This window comes from Podarcis raffonei, chromosome 10 (genome assembly GCF_027172205.1).
Source record: "Podarcis raffonei isolate rPodRaf1 chromosome 10, rPodRaf1.pri, whole genome shotgun sequence".
Lineage (NCBI taxonomy): Eukaryota > Metazoa > Chordata > Lepidosauria > Squamata > Lacertidae > Podarcis > Podarcis raffonei.
In genome coordinates this window covers 77254935-77273402 of record NC_070611.1, presented here as the reverse complement: position 1 = coordinate 77273402, position 18468 = coordinate 77254935, and the positions used below count along the sequence as shown (strand labels likewise).

The 18468-nt window shown below is 44.8% G+C and overlaps 2 protein-coding genes across 2 annotated transcripts in view; one reads left to right on the top strand and one right to left on the bottom strand.

Annotated features, from left to right (window-relative positions):
• The window catches only part of LOC128421706 (zinc finger protein 883-like), a 268891-nt gene that overhangs the window by 157523 nt on the left and 92900 nt on the right, over positions 1–18468 (bottom strand). The window contains exon 7 of the mRNA XM_053404837.1: positions 15479–16171. Within this exon, the coding sequence (XP_053260812.1) occupies positions 15808–16171 (364 nt within the window). The 3' untranslated portion in view covers positions 15479–15807. The remainder of the gene's footprint in view (positions 1–15478; positions 16172–18468) is intronic.
• The window catches only part of LOC128421734 (zinc finger protein 665-like), a 104788-nt gene that overhangs the window by 58174 nt on the left and 28146 nt on the right, over positions 1–18468 (top strand). The gene's annotated exons all lie outside the window — the stretch shown is intronic.

Here is an 18468-nt window from a genome sequence, read left to right as displayed (position 1 = left end):
AGATCGCCCAGCACAGCTGGGGGGCTGCCATTTGCCCCCAATTCCTTGGCTGCATCCCAACACTAAGCACTGGAGGAGAAAATGAGCCCTGCAGGATCAGGCCAGAGGGCTCCCTCCTAGAGGGGAGACAGAGCAGAGGAGCCACCCATCACCCTGTCCTCCTCCTCCTCCACCACAGATTGGCCTCCTCCTCTTTTAAACCACCTTTATTGGTGGCCTCTGCCTCTTGTGGGAGGGAGTTCCACAGGTTTTATTCTGCCCTGCTAGAGGAAGCGCTTTCTCTTCTCTGCCTGCCTGCCTGCCTGCCTTCCTTCCTTCCTTGCACCAGTGAGGTTTTAGGGACCAGGGTATATTTCATGTCTGAATGTTTCCATCTGCGGACAACCTCGACTTCTTGCAGGAAAGGGAGGGATCGGGCTTTCGCTCTGGAGGACCCTGCCCCCCCTGTCTTACTTTCTTCTCTAGGAATCTAGCTCGTTTCCATTTAACCCTTGGCAAGCCGAGCGCACCCAACTCACGCCTCTCCCTCTCCCGAGAGCAGGAGCATCGCGCTGCAATGGCATCCTGAGAAGACGGAGGACGAGAGGCTTATGGATTACTTCCGGCAACGGATACATTCAGTTTTGGACAGCAGCTGAACAGCTGGCCCCTGAACACGGGTCCTAAGAAATCCTCACTGGCTCTAGATCCGTTTCTGATCACCATTCAAAGTGTTGGTGCTGACCTTGAAAGCCCTAAATGGTCTCAGCCCGACGAAAACATTTCCGCAAAAAGACCCAAACTCCGGCATGTAGCCGCAGGTGATACAACAGGAGCCTTTCTGCAAATGACCTTTGCAACTCAACTCACTGGGTGGTAACAAAGTATACACATTTGCCTCTTTGCAATGTAGCCCCGTTTCCTCAATGAATCCACCCATTTCTTGATGAAATGTAACTTCTGCCAGGAAAACCTGAGCTGAAATAGGAAGGAGAGCAAAACAGCAGCCCTGTCTGACCCCCTTCAGCCTCCAGACTCCCCCAGTCACGCGGCAGGAGATTCTTCCTGGCCCCCCCCCCCCGTGAGATGGGTATGACATCATGGATGATCCAGTGATGATCCATATGACCCATTGATGATCCACATGATCCAAGCAGACTGGGCCAAAGAGCAGGTCTCTAGGCCTGAATGAAACGGGTCTGCGATGATGGATTCTGGAGTCAAGAAATCCGCCCTTTCCAGTGATCTCTCAGGCTGGCCAGGAAAAGGCAGGGAGCAGGAATCCTCAGGCATCCCGGTTGACAGACAGACTTGTCATGTTGCCAAAACATGGAGTCTGAGCTGATTTCCATGTACAACTCACTTTGTGGCGCAACCGGGGATGTTTTTGGGGTGCTCTCTCTGTGACGGGGGGGCGATTATTTGAGGGTGTACAAATTGCAACGCGCTTTAGTTCTGGGCTGCTTCACTCCTCGCATGGGGGGGGGGCTCTGCGCGCAAACAGATCAACAGCTGCCTTGCTTTCTTCTTGGCCTCATTGTGTCGCCTCTGAGGGAGACACAAGGGAAGAATTGTGTTGGGGGTGAGTGTGTGCAAAAGCCCAAGCCCTATTTTCCCCGTAACACAGGAGTCACAGAGTCCAACCCGCTGCTCAATGTGCACAAATACCAAAAACATGGAATGGATCTAAGATCATGGCGTGGGGGGGGGGAGGGAAGGATTTTGCAATGTAAACATTGTAGGGGGGACCCCGCTTTGCAGCTGTATTGCCTGGAGCAGCCCCTCCCGCGCTCTCCTAGTAAGAGGGGAGGGGAAAAACAATTCTTTCCCTCGCTTCCCGTCACAACCTGCTTTCACGCCGCCCCCAAACCCTCAAACACCCCCCCCCGGTATGTTGCACCTTTTCCTTCTGCTCCTCCTCCCCGCAATCCGGCTTCTGTTTCTGGAATGAGGGGAGAGAGCCCCCCCTCTCAAACTGCTTGCTTCGTCCGCAAGTGGAGCTTCTACGCCGGATTGCTGCTCTGGTCCATAGCTCTAGGGGGGCGCGCTTTCGGAAAGGGAAGGAGGGGCGGCAGGACCCCACACCCTCCGTGGATGTTGCAGGAAAGGAAAGGAGAATCGGGAGCGAGGACAAAGAGGTAAAGGGGTCGCGGGGGGAGGGGAGAGAAGGACCCAGAGACCCCCTCCAGCTCCCCCAAGCGCCTTCCGTGGGGCCTGGATCCCTGCGCGCGTGCTGCGAAGGGGGCTTTCCTTGGCCCCTTGGGTGCCTTGGCGGGGGGGCCATGCACCACCCATTCAGGGGATCCCAGCGAAGCGCCCTCGCCCCATTTCCCCCGCGCAGGCATCCCTGGGGCGCTGTGGGTTCCGCGCGGAGAGAGGTGGGCCATGAAAGGGTTAATGGGAGTGAGGGACGCCTGGATAGAGACCCCCCTGTCCCTCCCCTGCTCGTCTATTTTTTAAAAAATAATATTTATTAAAGTTTTAAAGATTACAAAAAGAAAAAATAAGAACACCATATTAAACAAAAACAAAACAACACATCACTATACGGGGGGGGAAAAGAAAATAAAAGAAAGAAAAAGAAAAAGAAGAAAACAGAAAAATAAATTCCATTAAGAAAAAACACAGCGAATCTTCCCATAACTTATCTTTCATTTGCTTGTTTCCTGGACCTCCTCACACCTCCCTTTTTTGTATTCTAGTTCAGTTAACTATTTCAGCAAATCCTTTCCATCTTTTCCAAATTTTGTCCTGTAATTTATCTTAATATAATATAACTTTACTTTCCCTCCTTTCACCAATTAACAGTCTGTTTTTTCCTAAACCTTTATAACATTTCTGCTAAAACCACATAACTTCATTCCAACATCCTTCTAACATTCATTAATTTTACAATGTTTCTGTTAGTCTTTAAATTTCTTCCAATCTTCCTCCACCGACTCTTCTCCCTGGTCTCAGATTCTGCCAGTCATTTCCGCCAGTTCCATGTAGTCCATCACCTTCATCTGCCATTCTTCCCGGGTGGGTAGATCTTGTGTCTTCCAATGCTTTGCAATAAGTATTCTTGCTGCTGTTGTAGCATACATAAAGAAAATTCTATCCTTCTTTGGCACCAATTGGCCGACCATGCCCAGGAGAAAGGCCTCTGGTTTCTTCAGAAAGGTATATTTAAATACTTTTTTCATTTCATTATAGATCATCTCCCAGAAAGTCTTAATCCTTGGGCATGTCCACCAAAGGTGAAAGAATGTACCCTCAGTCGCTTTGCATTTCCAACATTTATTATCGGGCAAATGATAAATTTTTGCAAGCTTGACTGGTGTCATGTACCACCTGTAGATCATTTTCATTATATTCTCTCTTAAGGCATTACATGCCGTGAACTTCATACCTGTGGTCCATAACTGTTCCCAGTCAGCCATCATAATGTTGTGTCCAACATCTTGTGCCCATTTAATCATAGCAGATTTCACCGTTTCATCCTGAGTGTTCCATTTCAATAGCAAGTTATACATTCTTGACAAGTTCTTAATTTTGGGATCTAGCAATTCTGTTTCCAATTTTGATTTTTCCACCTGAAAGCCAATTTTTTTGTCCAAATTATATGCCTCCATTATTTGATAATAGTGAAGCCAATCTTGCACTCTATTTCTTAATTTTTCAAAACTCTGCAGTTTTAATCTGTCTCCCTCTTGTTCCAAAATTTCACAATATTTCGGGCATTTGGCCTCCATATTGAGCTTTTTCTGAGCCTTCGCTTCCATTGGTGACAACCACCTTGGGGTTTTATTTTCAAGCAAGTCCTTATATAAATTCCTCTGATCCAACGTAACAGTTTCAGAAACTTCCTCTAGGGGGAAACAGTTACAATCCGTACTTGTATTAATCCAAAATAATGCCTTTTAAAACACAGCTGAAGCAGGAAAGTTAGTTTCAATTTCCAGTTACTTTTCCTCCTTTTTAAGATCAGAAGAGGACAGTTAGAAACAATGTATCTCTCTTAATCAGCTAGCTGTCAGCGGATGATATATTCACAGTCAGTGCGCATTTCAAAGTACGGCAGCCTTATTGTCCTATTGGCAGCCCATTCCCAGGTTCTGAGCGGTGGAATTTTAGCTTCCTTCCCTCTCTCTTGCAGGTAAATATAGTCCTAAACTCCCCCCCCCCTCTTCTCCTGCTTCCAGGGGCGGGGGTTACTATTCTTTGGTGTTGAAAAATTAGTCCTTTCCGATCGGCTTTCCAAGACTTTAGCTTGCAGCCTCTTTGCTTTGATCTATTTACAAAAGCGGAAGGCGGACTTCCTGTTTATGCCTCCCCGCTACAATACCGAATTAAGTCTTTTTTTTTCTCCTTTAAAAAGTTTCCAATTTGTTCTACTCACGGGTAGTTGCTTTTAGAATAGAATTGTCCACAGGAAAAAGTCAGCGCTTCTCCGGCAACGGCTGTGCGGCTTCACTCCGTGGAAAAAGCAGTCAATTCAAAGCACCGCGCTGCTCACCCCACTTCGCTCCGGAGCCCCGAAATCGGGTTTCCCTGTGAGTGGGGGAGGCACAAAAGGTGCCCGCCGAATCCCACGTTCACAGGCTTCACCCGCCTGTGATTTTTGAGGGGTCTCCACCTTCGCCGTGGCAGCCAGACCCGATTCCCACAGAGCAAATTCCTCCAGGTCAGTGGAATTCCGCCATTACCGATGGCGCTAACCCGGAAGTTCCCTCCCCCCCTGCTCGTCTAAGGGGGCCCCTCTGGACAGAGAAATGGGCGAGGGGTGAGTCGCGCCAAGGGGTGGGGGCCTCTGGGTGCAGGGGAGACTCTGGGACAGAGGGAGAGAATCGATGAAGTGGGGAGGGGGAGCATCCCTGGGGCAGGGAAGGGCAGCATTGGTGAGGGGGAGAGATAGGAAACCAGTCTTTGGGGAGACGTCTCCATCATGGCGCAAGCTGGGGATCTCCGGAGGGGCCGCCTTGGCTTCTCCCTCCCACCCAGGAATCGGCCACCTCTTCAAGGCGACCAGAGAGGGATCCCTGGAAAGTGGGGGGTCCAGTCCCCCCACCCCTTCCTTCCTGCAATCTCCATCCTCTTCCTGCCCCATAAGCCCCTGCCCTGTCCAGACACAGCGCTTCTGCCCAGTCCAACCATTGGTCCCCCTGGAGAGGAGAGGAAATCCCCAGAGGAAGAGGGGAGGGGAGAAGCCTGCTCAGAACCGGCTCTTTGTTTCCGCAATCCTACCCAGGAAGCAGCCAGAAACCTTTTCCTCTCTCTCAGGCTTCCATCTTTAATGTCTTTTCCGCTGAGGGTGAGGATAATGTACACCTGTCATCAGAAACAGGGGTGCAGAGTCCATGGAATGGCTCTCAGGGCTGATATAGAAGTTGCACCTCAAAAGCATTTCTGTTCCTCTTATTCTTTGTAGGCAGTGTCAGAGTGACTGACAAGCTGAGATACAATCCTTCAGCATCCAATGACAGCGACTGAATGCATCTTCCCAGTCAAAGGACCCATTTTCTTGATAGACAGTGCCTGTGGCTGGAGGATCTACACACTGGGTGTGCCTATACAGGCCAAAGACTGCCAGTATTAGCACAAGTGAGGTTTGTGACCCCCCCCTCCAAATTTACAGACTGTGTGTGAATGAGAGTTTGTGGGTGGGCTTATAGTTTACGGCAACCCTGTGATTTTCTCCACCCATAACATTTCGTGAGCTGATATTGCAGTACGAATTCCAAAATAACTACAAAAAAATCACAAGATGATAAGAATGATGGTAGTATTTATATCCTGCCCATCTGGTTGGGTTTCCCCAGCCACTCTGGGCAGGTTACAGCACATATAAAAGACAGTAAAACATCAAACATTAAAAACCTCCTGATACAGGGCTGCCTTCAGCTGTCTTCCAAATGTCAGGTAGTTGCCCATTTCCTTGCCCTCTGCCTGGTTCCCTGTAACTTCACTTCTCGCAGGGAAGGAACCAGCAGAAGACCCTCAGAAGAGGACCTCAGTGTCCAGACTGAGCCATGGGGGTGGAGACGCTCCTTCAGGTCTACAGGGCTGAGGCTGTTGAGGGCTTTAGCTCGCAGATCTTGCTCCTCCATAATGACCTCCAGAGCAAGTCTGAAGTATAATTAGCAGAGTAGGAAAAAATCCTCAGAGGCAGCAAAAATTTTATTCAGCAAATAAATTTAATACTGAATGCAAAGAAGCATAACAGGATCCAAAACATAGCAAAGACCTAACTTAAATAAAAACCTAACTTGGCATACCAAAACAGCACTCAAGTAAATAAAAAGAATTGTCCAGTAGCTCCTTAGAGACCAACTAAGATTGTCCTGGGTATAACCTTTGGTGTGCATGCAAACTTCTTCAGATACACTGAAACAGAAGTCCCCAGACCCTTATATATGGTGGGAGGGTGGGGTGGGGGTTTTCTCAGAAGGGTAGTAGGAGATGGGTATGGTAAAGCTGTTGACGACTGTTAATGACTGCAATTAGTCCTACAGGAAAAAGCATGGGATAGTATTGTTACCGGAAAAATCTGAGGGCTCCCTTGGACAAAAAGTAAAGACACCAACCAGAGTAAATTGAAGCAAATCAGCAGCCTGTAGGCTTGGTCTTTATTGAAGAAAGACTGTCGGAACAGGGTGCTCCCCTCACTTGCAGGTGAGAGGAAAGACCCAGAAAAATAGTGTGCAAGGTCTTATAAAAACTTTTTGAAATTCCCCTCCTCTAGGTCAAGCCCACCCCCAGAAACATCATGCATACATTACAGAAAGGAGGGGTTGAGGGAGGAGTTGGTGGTAACCTGAGTGTCTTGTCACCTGGCTGGTTCCTCCTTTCCCCCCTCCCCATGAGTCGCTTCCAGGAGACAAAGGGGAGTTTGCAGTTTCCTGCCCCAGAGGGAAGATCTGATCATTGTCCTTTGTTTCAGTCCATGCTGAATCCACTCCCATATGCAAGTTCTTTGTGATCTTGATTGTCTTCTACCAAAAAAAAAAAATTTCTTCCAGTAGCACCTTAAAGACCAACTAAGTTAGTTCTTGGTATGAGCTTTCGTGTGCATGCACACTTCTTCAGATACACTTGAAACAGAAGTTGCCAGATCCTTCTATATAGTGAGAAGGTGGGGAGGGGTATTACTCAGAAGGGTGGTGGGAATGGGTGATTGGCAGATAGCTGTGATGAGCCTGTTGACGACTCTTAACGACTGCAATAGGTCTTACAGGAAAAAGCAAGGGGTGAGAAGGTGAAAAATGGCTTTGTCATGTATAATGAGATAAGAATCCAATGTCTTTGTTCAGACCAGGTCTCTCCATGTTTTTAAGTTTGGTAATGAGTTGCAATTCAGCAGCTTCTCTTTCCAGTCTATTTCTGAAATTCCTTTGTAGTAAAACAGCTACTTTGAGATCTTGTATAGAATGTCCTGGGAGATTGAAGTGTTCTCCTACTGGTTTCTCTGTCTTGTGATTCTTGATGTCCGATTTATGTCCGTTTATTCTTTGGCGTAAGGTTTGGCCTGTTTGTCCAATATAGAGAGCTGAAGGACACTGTTGGCATTTGATGGCATATACAATGTTAGACGATGAGCAATTAAATAGTCCCGAGATGGTATGTGTGATGTTGTTGGGGCCAGTAATGGTGTTGTCTGGGTGTATGTGGCAGCAAAGTTGGCATCTGGGTTTATTGCAGGCTCTGGTGCCAGTGTCCATGTTACGTCTGGTTGTAGTATTATTGTGGGTTAGGAGTTGTTTAAGATTGGGTGGCTGTCTGTAGGCAATGAAAGGTCTTCCTCCCAGAGCTTGAGAAAGAGAACTATCATTGTCCAGGAGAGGTTGTAGATCTCTGATGATGCGTTGTACTGTTTTAACTTGGGAGCTGTATGTGATGACTAGAGGTGTTCTGTTATTTTCTTTTTTGGGTCTGTCTTGCAGCAAGTTCTCTCTGGATATCTGTTTGGCTCTGTTGATCTGTTGTCTGACTTCATCTGCTGGGTATGTTAGTTCTAAAAAGGTTTGCTGTAGATCTCTTAGGTGAGAGTCTCTGTCTGTAGAATTGGAACAGATACGGCTGTAACGTAGTGCCTGGCTATATTCAATGGACTGTTTGGTATGTTTGGGATGGTAGCTAGAGGCATGTAGATATGTTTGTCGGTCAGTTGGTTTACGGTATAAGGTGGTGTCTATGCGCCCATCCTGTATTTTTATAGTAGTGTCCAAAAATGTATTTCTTGCATAGATTGATTCATTGTTAGGTTGATTGTGGGGTGAAAATCATTGAATTTCTGGTGGAAGGTGTCTAGGGTCTGTTGACCATGTGTCCAGATGATAAAAAATATCGTCAATGTATCGCAGGTACAAGAGAGGTTTGAGTGGGTAGGAGTTTAGGAAACGTTGTTCTAAATCTGCCATGAAGATGTTGGCATACTGTGGGGCCATGCGGGTGCCCATTGCTGTGCCGCTGATCTGAAGGAACAGGTCATCACCGAATTTGAAGTTGTTGTGGGTAAGGACAAATTGGCAGAGTTTGGTGGCAAAGTCCGCTGTGGTTTTATCTGAAATGGTGTTCCTTATAGCTTGTAAACCATCGTTGTGTGGGATGTTGGTATACAGAGATTCCACATCCATAGTAGCTATCTGCCAATCACCCATTCCCACCACCCTTCTGAGTAATACCCCTCCCCACCTTCTCACTATATAGAGGGATCTGGCAACTTCTGTTTCAAGTGTATCTGAAGAAGTGTGCATGCACACGAAAGCTCATACCAAGAACTAACTTAGTTGGTCTTTAAGGTGCTACTGGAAGAATTTTTTTTTATTATTTTTTTTGACTATGGCAGACCAACACGGCTACCTTTCTGTAACTTGATTGTCTTCTGTCTGGGATCATCAGGGTTGGCATAGCAACTGGGCAGGGCTCCTGTGGATGTGCTGAGACGGTGAAGGGATTATGGCTGACCAGGACCAAGTCACCCCCCCCTTTGATAGTTCTTGTCATATGGAGTAAAATAAAATGGAACAGTGCAAATCCGATGTATGGTTGATTTTCTATGAATTTATAACAGAAATGTGGCGTATGTAGTGTGTGAGTGTGTGTGTGTGTGTGAAGTTTGTACAAACAGAATGATTGGGATGGGGGGGTTCCTGCTACAGTTCCCCCCTTCGGAGATAAGATTGCAAAGGTGGCTACTTTGCAATCCTTTTCTCCGCACAATTTAAGGTGGTAAATATTAACCTGCTATTCTCCATCCCAGATGCGTGTCTCCATGTGAACCTGAAAGGGACTTGGATGTCATGCTTCTTAAGGATATTTGCATAGAAATATAATGGTGTAGCAGTGCACATAGTTAGACTTAGGATATTACGTAAAATTAATATTTTGTTGCTCAGTCACTTGTGGCATTCTAGTACCTTGGAAGAAATATTTTCTCAATAGTGGCGTATGCTTTACATTTAGCAGGAAGGTCCACTAATGACTGAAAAATGCAGTTTGCTTTGTCCCCCGCCATTTTTGTGTTCTCAGGTGTCAAGGTAGCTCTTCTGTGGTCTCACACTGACATGGTGTCACAGTAGTGGCAATCCCTGGTGAATCCACTTAGGGCTTTCATATTAACCATGTTGCCTGGCACTCACCACAGCTGGCACAGGTTTGGGCACGTCATGAGAGAAATGTCTTTGCCTTGGCCATTCTATGGGATTTTATTTTTATAGGCTCTGGTCTTGCAGTCATGGGAAGTTGCTCACTTGCACTTTAAGGACCAAAAAGCTAATTGCAGCCTGGATACACTTTCCCAATTCAAAATGAGTCCAATTTGAATTTATCTTGCCCCATGGTTCCCAACTTCTCAAACTAATCTGTTAAAACAAAACCATTCTTAGAGGGCATTTGTCCAAATAAGTCAATTTAACTCTATAAGGGATTATTCCTGCTAAACCAAAGCATATGCACCTTCATGTATCTTATCAGCTTCTCTTTGGTTAAGCGAGTTTTTTTAGCACATTTTAAAATGGGTAGGGAAGTTGGCAGAGTGCCAGGTGAAACAACTAAATGTGGTTATAAATTTATCTAATTCTAAACATTGGACTACATAATAGCCTGGTCTGTTAAAAAGCATAAGATGTATGAGAATCCTCCACTGGGTTGTAAGGAATAAGACATTAAACATAAAAACAATTACACACAAAAAATAGCCACAAAAATAGCCACCCCCATTTGTGGAAATAACACACTGTCAGACACATTTCAACATTCCTACATAATAACACATAATACAAAACAAACTAATTAAGTATCAGTTGCTTATCTTGAGACAATTGTGACCTTCTCAATCCTGGAGCACAGTCTTAAGGTTCAAAAGTGAGAAAATGTCCTTGCAATTCAACTCCTCCCCCCTTTGTCAGCCCCACTCCCCCGTCAGTCTATATCCTTTGAAAGAGATAGCTGTGGGCATTTTGAAAACTCTGGTGTCTGTTGTTGCAGGTCTTGTGATGGTGAAGAACTGAGTTGAGGGGTTGTTGTTGCTTTTTCATCATTGCACATCTATAGAAGTGATATCCTGTAAGGGAGCAGGGTTTTTGGGGGACTTAAAAGACAAGGTTAGAAAAAGGAAGGAGCAAAAGGCAAAAAAGGATGTCCTTCAATTTACGTGGGAAGCTGCAAATAATAAAAATCTTAGCGGATTAAGCATTTCATTCATTCCAATATTATTATCACATTTCCATATAATTACTGTTATTATCTGCCAAGTTTGTTTGCTTTCCTTCACTTAGTTTGGCTGTGGAAGAAACGAAGGGACAAAACCTTTCTTAATTTGAACACAATTGGCAAGTTATTAAACATTTTGCTTATGTGGGTCCGAGTTCACGTATCCTGTTTTAAAGGGGGAAACAAAAATTTTTTCTTTCTTTCTTTGAAAATCTCTGTCAGGAATGCTGTTCCTATAATGCACACAAAGCCTGTTGTAAAAGTTAAATCCCGTGGGGGGGGGGACTAGTCAAGAGTGGAACTCACAGTGGGAGCGTTTTGATATTTACCTGTGAAAAGAATTTGGCATGTTAAGATTTGGAACCTGGAAAGCTCTTGACTTTTGATGGGCTAGTTTTTTTAACCCTTTTGTCTTCCGTAGCCCCTGGAGCAAAAGACACATTAAGGGTGATTTCCCTCAATGGTTCCAAGTTTTACATAAGGAAATTTGGATAAGTTTCTCCCTACAGCCCAAGCTCTCAAAACCTCCTCTCCCCCCTTACAGTTCCCCCCTTCTTCCTCTCTCTCTCTCTCTTTTTGTTTTTTTTTGTGTGTTTTTTTTAAGCTGATCTAGCCTGTGTGCATGTGCAGAGTTCATGTCTCAGCAAACCTTTTATACTATTGAAAATGTTGAATCTTTTGGCTAAATTACCATTTGAATAAGGGAAGGGGAGGGTAAGGAGTAGATTTTAAAAATAGGGTTAGATTTTAAAACAAAAAAGAGAAACTCAGCAATTCAAGTATTCACCAAAGCTAGCAATTGTAGCCCAAGCAAAGGGACTGCTTCCTTTATGTACAGGAAAGGGCTAATATCCCTCCGGCCATTCGCGGAACAATGCCACACCTTTATATATGGGACAAAATGGCCAGAGAGTCAGAATTCATAGGATTTATTTATTTAATTTTAATATTCTCAGTCATTTCAGCCTTACCATTTGCAGACATTATTATTATTATTATTTTCTTTTCTGCCCTTTATTTACAGGATTGGTCAAGGCGCATATGTATTTTTATGTGCTTAAACTTTGAATTGACTTTGAAGTCTGATTTTTAAATAGTAGACAAATGATAAACACTGTAATCACTCAAATGCTTGATATTACCAGTTGTGCTTCAAAACATCAAGGCTTCACCTCTCACCTTTTAAAACTAAAGAGCAAAGCTAGGCTGAATTTCAACTCCATCACCGCACCAGAATTTAAGAATTACTCTCCAATGCTTGCGGACACATGTCCTTCCACACAGCCACAAATTGGGAGAGTTGAAAGAGACCCTGGGGTCATCTAGTCCAACCCTCCAAAATATAGGATTCACAGCAAGATTTCACAGCAAGATTTTTTACTATCAAAGAGACATACCCATTTAAGTACAGATTTACAACTGGGAAAGGAAACATCTATGCTCCTATCATGTACTAAGGAAGAGGAAAATAAAAGTACCCAGCTTTATACAGAACCCTTTTAGCAGATCTTGAAGCTAGCTTGAGTGAGAGTTTACTTCCTTAGACTAAAGAATGCAAGTTCCTAGTGAAATGATATTTAAAGGAAGATTGAAGTGAACAGTTTTTTCCCCTCTAAGATAGGGAGAGGATCTTTTATTAAGCATAGTTAAAACAGCCATAGATTTGATTTAAAGGGAATACAAAAGTGAACAATTTTTTTCTGAACTTGCAGAGGAATAGTAAGCCTAATTTAGATTATTATTATTATTTTTTAAAAAAATAACTACACATAGGAAAGTGAGGTGCAGGGTACCTTAGGAAAGATTGCTCTCCCCTCTTTGCAGTTTGCTTTAAAGGAAGCTTACTCGGGAGTAAATTTACCTGGCACAGAAGTAAGAAGGGAGAAAAAAACTGAAAGAGACAGAATGAAACAAGGGGGGGCATTTCCTGAGAAAAGAGGCCAGGAAGTCTTATAGAGACTGATATCAGGAGCCTTACAATAACTCTTCTGTCCAACCAAATCAAAGTTAAAACTGGACTCACATATTTTTCTTAGAAGGAACACCATACTTTCATAGGCATATGCTTGATGAAATACATACACTGCATTTTAGCTTGAGAGAGCAATTGTGCTCAACTAGGCTTTTGCAGCAGAAACATTAGGTTAACTCCACATTCCAAAATAGACTGGAACACAGGTGTACTCACAAACTCAAAAGTTACAACAAAACATCATTTACCATTAGACTTAAAATCACCCTCCTCACTTAAACTAGAGGAAGGAGGTGGGGTAATCCTCCTTCCAGAACACAAGTAGCATGTATACAGGATTTTACCACTTGGGAGGAAAACTCTCTTTTGCAGCCTCTCTCAAATAACAAACATTCGCACACTTCATTCTCCATTTTGTTTTTTTTCCAGATTGATAAGGCCCAACATGGCTTCCTTAGATTTAAAATTTTTGAAGCAAGCTTGCAATTTAAAACTATGTGCATTTAAGAACAGTCTGTGGGTGCCGAGGCCAATGTAAATGCAAACCCTTGAAATATTTCTAAATCTTTGAGTACATCTCTTATTCATTTTTTTTTTTAAGAGAAACTAAGATCTCTAATGCGTGGGCTCTCAGGCTGGGCTGTTATTATATCTACTGCCTTCTGAGCACCATTAAGTTTACGGTTTCATGTTCTAGCTTTAGGTTCTAGTTTAACAACACAAATTTGATGTGTTCAGCTCTCCCTAAGGGTTCACACCCTGATTGTGTTGGAGGAGCCCTGAGGTGGCCGCTGTGCCCTGGGTTCCAGGTGGTGAGCCTAAACCACCCACTAAAAGTTACAATGGTCTCGTATGTATGGAAGTGAGAGCTGGACCATAAAGAAGGCTGATCGCCAAAGAATGGATGCTTTGAATTATGGTGCTGGAGGAGACTCTTGAGAGTCCCATGGACTGCGAGAAGATCCAACCTCTCCATTCTGAAGGAAATCAGCCCTGAGTGCTCACTGGAAGGACAGATCATGGAGCTGAGGCTCCAAGACTTTGGCCACCTCATGAGAAGAGAAGACTCCCTGGAAAAGACCCTGATGTTGGGAAAGATGGAGGGCACAAGGAGAAGGGAATGACAGAGGCAAGATGGTTGGACAGTGTTCTCGAAGCTACCAGCATGAATTTGACCAAACTGCGGGAGGCAGTGGAAGACAGGAGTGCCTGGCGTGCTCTGGTCCAGGGGGTCACGAAGAGTTGGACACAGCTAAATGACTAAACAACAACATCAAGTACTTTAAAAATCAGCACCTAGACTGTTTCAGTAAATGCCTGGGGACCTAAAACAGATGTGAATGGGCAGCGCAAATCAGAGCGCATTGTGTGTGTGCAACTTGCAAGAGGGCAGAGGGACAGAGTCTCTGCTTCACGCCCCTCTCTGCTCTCCTCCTCATCTCTTCGACTTCCCACATTTATGTGGAAATGCTACAGGTCCACCTCATAGGGAGGTTGAAAAGACAGCAGAGTTGGTTTTCATGAAGCACTTTGAACACTCCGAGTGTCCTCTAGTTTATCTCCCCATGTTGAGCCCCCACCGCCTTTGCTCAGAGGGGCTCTGGCCCTGACCACCCATCCCTGGGCCACCTTTCCGTTTCATTCAAGGTGCACGGCTAGGAGATGGATCTTCCGCCAAACTCCCCTTTATTCCTGTTGCCACCACAGAGAACTCTTCAACACTTCACCCCAAACATAACAAAGAAGGAAGTGTGCATCGATTCATTAAACTGATTTATTTAAAAAATAGACATAAACATGTGGTTTCAAATGTTTTCTTTACTTTTTCTTTTGAAACTTTGCTACAGCTGCAACAATGGGGATTATAATGCTGTTTCTCTACTACAGGTCTAACCAACCCTGCTCCACAATTGCCACCACTGTCCCATTCCATTCCACCCTCCAATGGTGGCAGCCAACCATCTTGGCTGCAAGTCCCAGAAGACGGGCTCTCTCCTTAGAGACCTTTTCCACCTAGCCTGGGAGGGCAGAGCCTGGATTGACTCCAGCTGCAAAAGCTGAGGCTGCTGAACAGACTCTTGAATTTGGGGGTTTTGGGGGGGGTTGTTGCTGTTGGTGTTTTGTTTTTATATTTTAGATCTTGTGATTTATGTGGAAATTGTTCAGTTCAATTGCTCAATCCCAGCATTCCAAACTCCAAACTACCCCTATCACCATCTAGCATTTCCTAAAATTTACTCTTCAACTGTAATTAAATAATTACCATTATTATATTAATGTCATTGATACATGCGTATAAAACTTTAAATACAAACACCAAGACATTGCACTGAAACTTTCGGTAAATGCGCATGCATGCACTTTCCAAGAGTCTCATTTGAGAGTCAGTGGGGTGCAGTGCTTAAGCGTTTTGGACTAGGAACTGGGAGACCTGGGTTCCAATCTCCACTCAGTCACTGGGTGATGGCTTCACAGCCCAACCTACCTCACAGGGTTGTTGTCAGGATTAAACGATGAGGGGGAGAATGACTTAAGACCACACTGAGCTTCTTGAAGAAACAGGTGGTATACAAAGGCACCCAATAAATTTCGCTAAGAAGAAAGGTAAGATTCTGCTCTTAGGCAAGACGAATCAGGTGCACAAATATAAGATGGGACATACCAGGCTTGTCAGTAGTACATATGGAAAAGACCTGGGGTCTTAGTGGACCACAAGACTAACATGAGTCAACATCAGCGAAATAGGCTGTTATTCTAGGCTGCGTCCAAAGACGTCAAGTGTCCAGATCAAGAAAAGTAATAGCCCCACTTTCTTCTGCCTTGTTCAGACCACACCTGGAGTCCTGTGTCCAGTTCTGGGTGCCCCAATTTAAGAAGGATTTTGACAAGCTGGAAGGTGTGCAGAGGGGGGTGAGCAAGACAATTAAGCATTGGGAAACCAAGCCTTCTGAGGAACAGGAAGGGCTGTCACGTGGAAGCTTGAACAAGCTTGTTTTCACCGGCTCTGGAGGCTGGCACCCAAATCAATGGCTTCAAATTAGAGACACCCTTGGTAGCTTGTGTACTCTCCTTCCTTGGAGGTTTGTAAGGAGAAGTTTGAAGGCAGTATGTCATAGAAGCTTTAGTTGAGAGTCCTGCAGTGGACTAGACGACCCAGAAGTCTCCTACAGGTCTAAAATTCTATGATTCTCCCCTGTATGAACTCTTTGATGGGCCATGAGCTTGGTCCTCTTACCGAAGCTCTTTCCACATTCCAAGCACTGATATGGTTTCTCACCACTGTGAATTCTTTGGTGGGAAGTGAGGTTGTCCTTCCGGGTGAAGCTCTTCCCACATTCCAAGCACCGATAGGGTTTCTCCCCAGTGTGGATTCTTTGATGGGCCATGAGGTTGGTCCTCTTACTGAAGCTCTTTCCACATTCCAAGCACTGATATGGTTTCTCACCACTGTGAATTCTTTGGTGGGAAGTGAGGTTGGTCCTCTTACTGAAGCTCTTCCCACATTCCAAGCACTGATATGGTTTCTCATAGAATCATAGAATCATAGAATCATAGAGTTGGAAGAGACCACAAGGGCCATCGAGTCCAACCCCCTGCCAAGCAGGAAACACCATCAGAGCACTCCTGACATATGGTTGTCAAGCCTCTGCTTAAAGACCTCCAAAGAAGGAGACTCCACCACACTCCTTGGCAGCAAATTCCACTGTCGAACAGCTCTTACTGTCAGGAAGTTCTTCCTAATGTTTAGGTGGAATCTTCTTTCTTGTAGTTTGGATCCATTGCTCCGTGTCCGCTTCTCTGGAGCAGCAGAAAACAACCTTTCTCCCTCCTCTATGTGACATCCTTTTATATATTTGAACATGGCTATCATATCACCCCTTAACCTCCTCTTCTCCAGGCTAAACATGCCCAGCTCCCTTAGCCGTTCCTCATAAGGCATCGTTTCCAGGCCTTTGACCATTTTGGTTGCCCTCCTCTGGACACGTTCCAGTTTGTCAATGTCCTTCTTGAACTGTGGTGCCCAGAACTGGACACAGTACTCCAGGTGAGGTCTGACCAGAGCAGAATACAGTGGCACTATTACTTCCCTTGATCTAGATGCTATACTCCTATTGATGCAGCCCAGAATTGCATTGGCTTTTTTAGCTGCCGCGTCACACTGTTGGCTCATGTCAAGTTTGTGGTCAACCAAGACTCCTAGATCCTTTTCACATGTAGTGCTCTCAAGCCAGGTGTCACCCATCTTGTATTTGTGCCTCTCATTTTTTTTGCCCAAGTGCAATACTTTACATTTCTCCCTGTTAAAATTCATCTTGTTTGTTTTGGCCCAGTTCTCTAATCTGTCAAGGTCGTTTTGAAGTGTGTTCCTGTCCTCTGGGGTGTTAGCCACCCCTCCCAGTTTGGTGTCATCTGCAAATTTGATCAGGATGCCCTTGAGTCCATCATCCAAGTCGTTGATAAAGATGTTGAATAAGACCGGGCCCAAGACAGAACCCTGTGGCACCCCACTAGTCACTCTTCTCCAGGATGAAGAGGAACCATTGATGAGCACCCTTTGGGTTCGGTCAGTCAGCCAGTTACAAATCCACTGAGTGGTAGCATAGTCAAGACCGCATTTTACCAGCTTCTTTACAAGAATATCATGGGGCACCTTGTCAAATGCCTTGCTGAAATCAAGGTAGGCTACATCCACTGCGTTCCCTTCATCTACCAGGCTTGTAATTCTGTCAAAAAACGAGATCAGGTTAGTCTGACATGACTTATTTTTCAGAAATCCATGCTGACTATTGGTGATCACAGCATTCCTTTCCAGGTGCTCACAGACTGTTTGCTTAATGATCTGCTCCAGAATCTTCCCTGGTATTGATGTCAGACTGACTGGACGGTAATTATTTGGGTCCTCTCTTTTCCCCTTTTTGAAAATAGGGACAACATTTGCCCTCCTCCAGTCTGCCGGGACTTCGCCTGTTCTCCAGGAATTCTCAAAGATGACTGCCAGTGGTTCTGAAATCACATCTGCCAGTTCTTTTAATACTCTTGGATGCAGTTCATCTGGCCCTGGAGACTTGAATACATCTAGACTAGCCAAGTATTCTTGTACTATCTCCTTAGTTATTCTGGGCTGTGTTTCCTCTGCTGAATCATTTGCTCCAAATTCTTCAGGTCGGGCATTGTTTTCTTTATCGGAGAAGACTGAGGCAAAGAAGGCATTGAGGAGTTCAGCCCTTTCTGTGTCCCCTGTTTGCATTTCACCATCTTCTCCTTTGAGTGACCCCACTGTTTCTTTGTTCTTCCTTTTGCTACGAACATACCCATAAAAGCCTTTTTTGTTGCTTTTAACCTCTCTAGCAAGCCTGAGTTCATTCTGTGCTTTAGCTTTTCTGACTTTGTGTCTACACGTGCTGGCTATTTGTTTGAATTCCTCTTTGGTGGTTTCCCCCCTTTTCCATTTTTTGTACACATCCTTTTTTAATCTTAACTCAGTTAAAAGTTCTTTAGATAGCCACCCTGGCTTCTTTAGGCACCTTCCATGTTTCCGTCTCATTGGTATTGCCTGAAGTTGTGCTTTTACTATCTCCCTCTTAACAAACTCCCAGCCATCATGAACTCCCTTTCCTTTTAGTATTACTGTCCATGGGATCTCACCCAGCACTTCCCTAAGTTTTATGAAGTCGGCTTTCTTAAAGTCGAGAAATTGAGTCCTAGTATGCTTGGCTGCTCCTTTCCGCTGTATAGTAAACTTCAGAAGAGCATGATCACTCGCGCCTAATGATCCTTCCACTTCTACCCCACTAACCAGGTCATCAACATTGGTTAGGACCAGA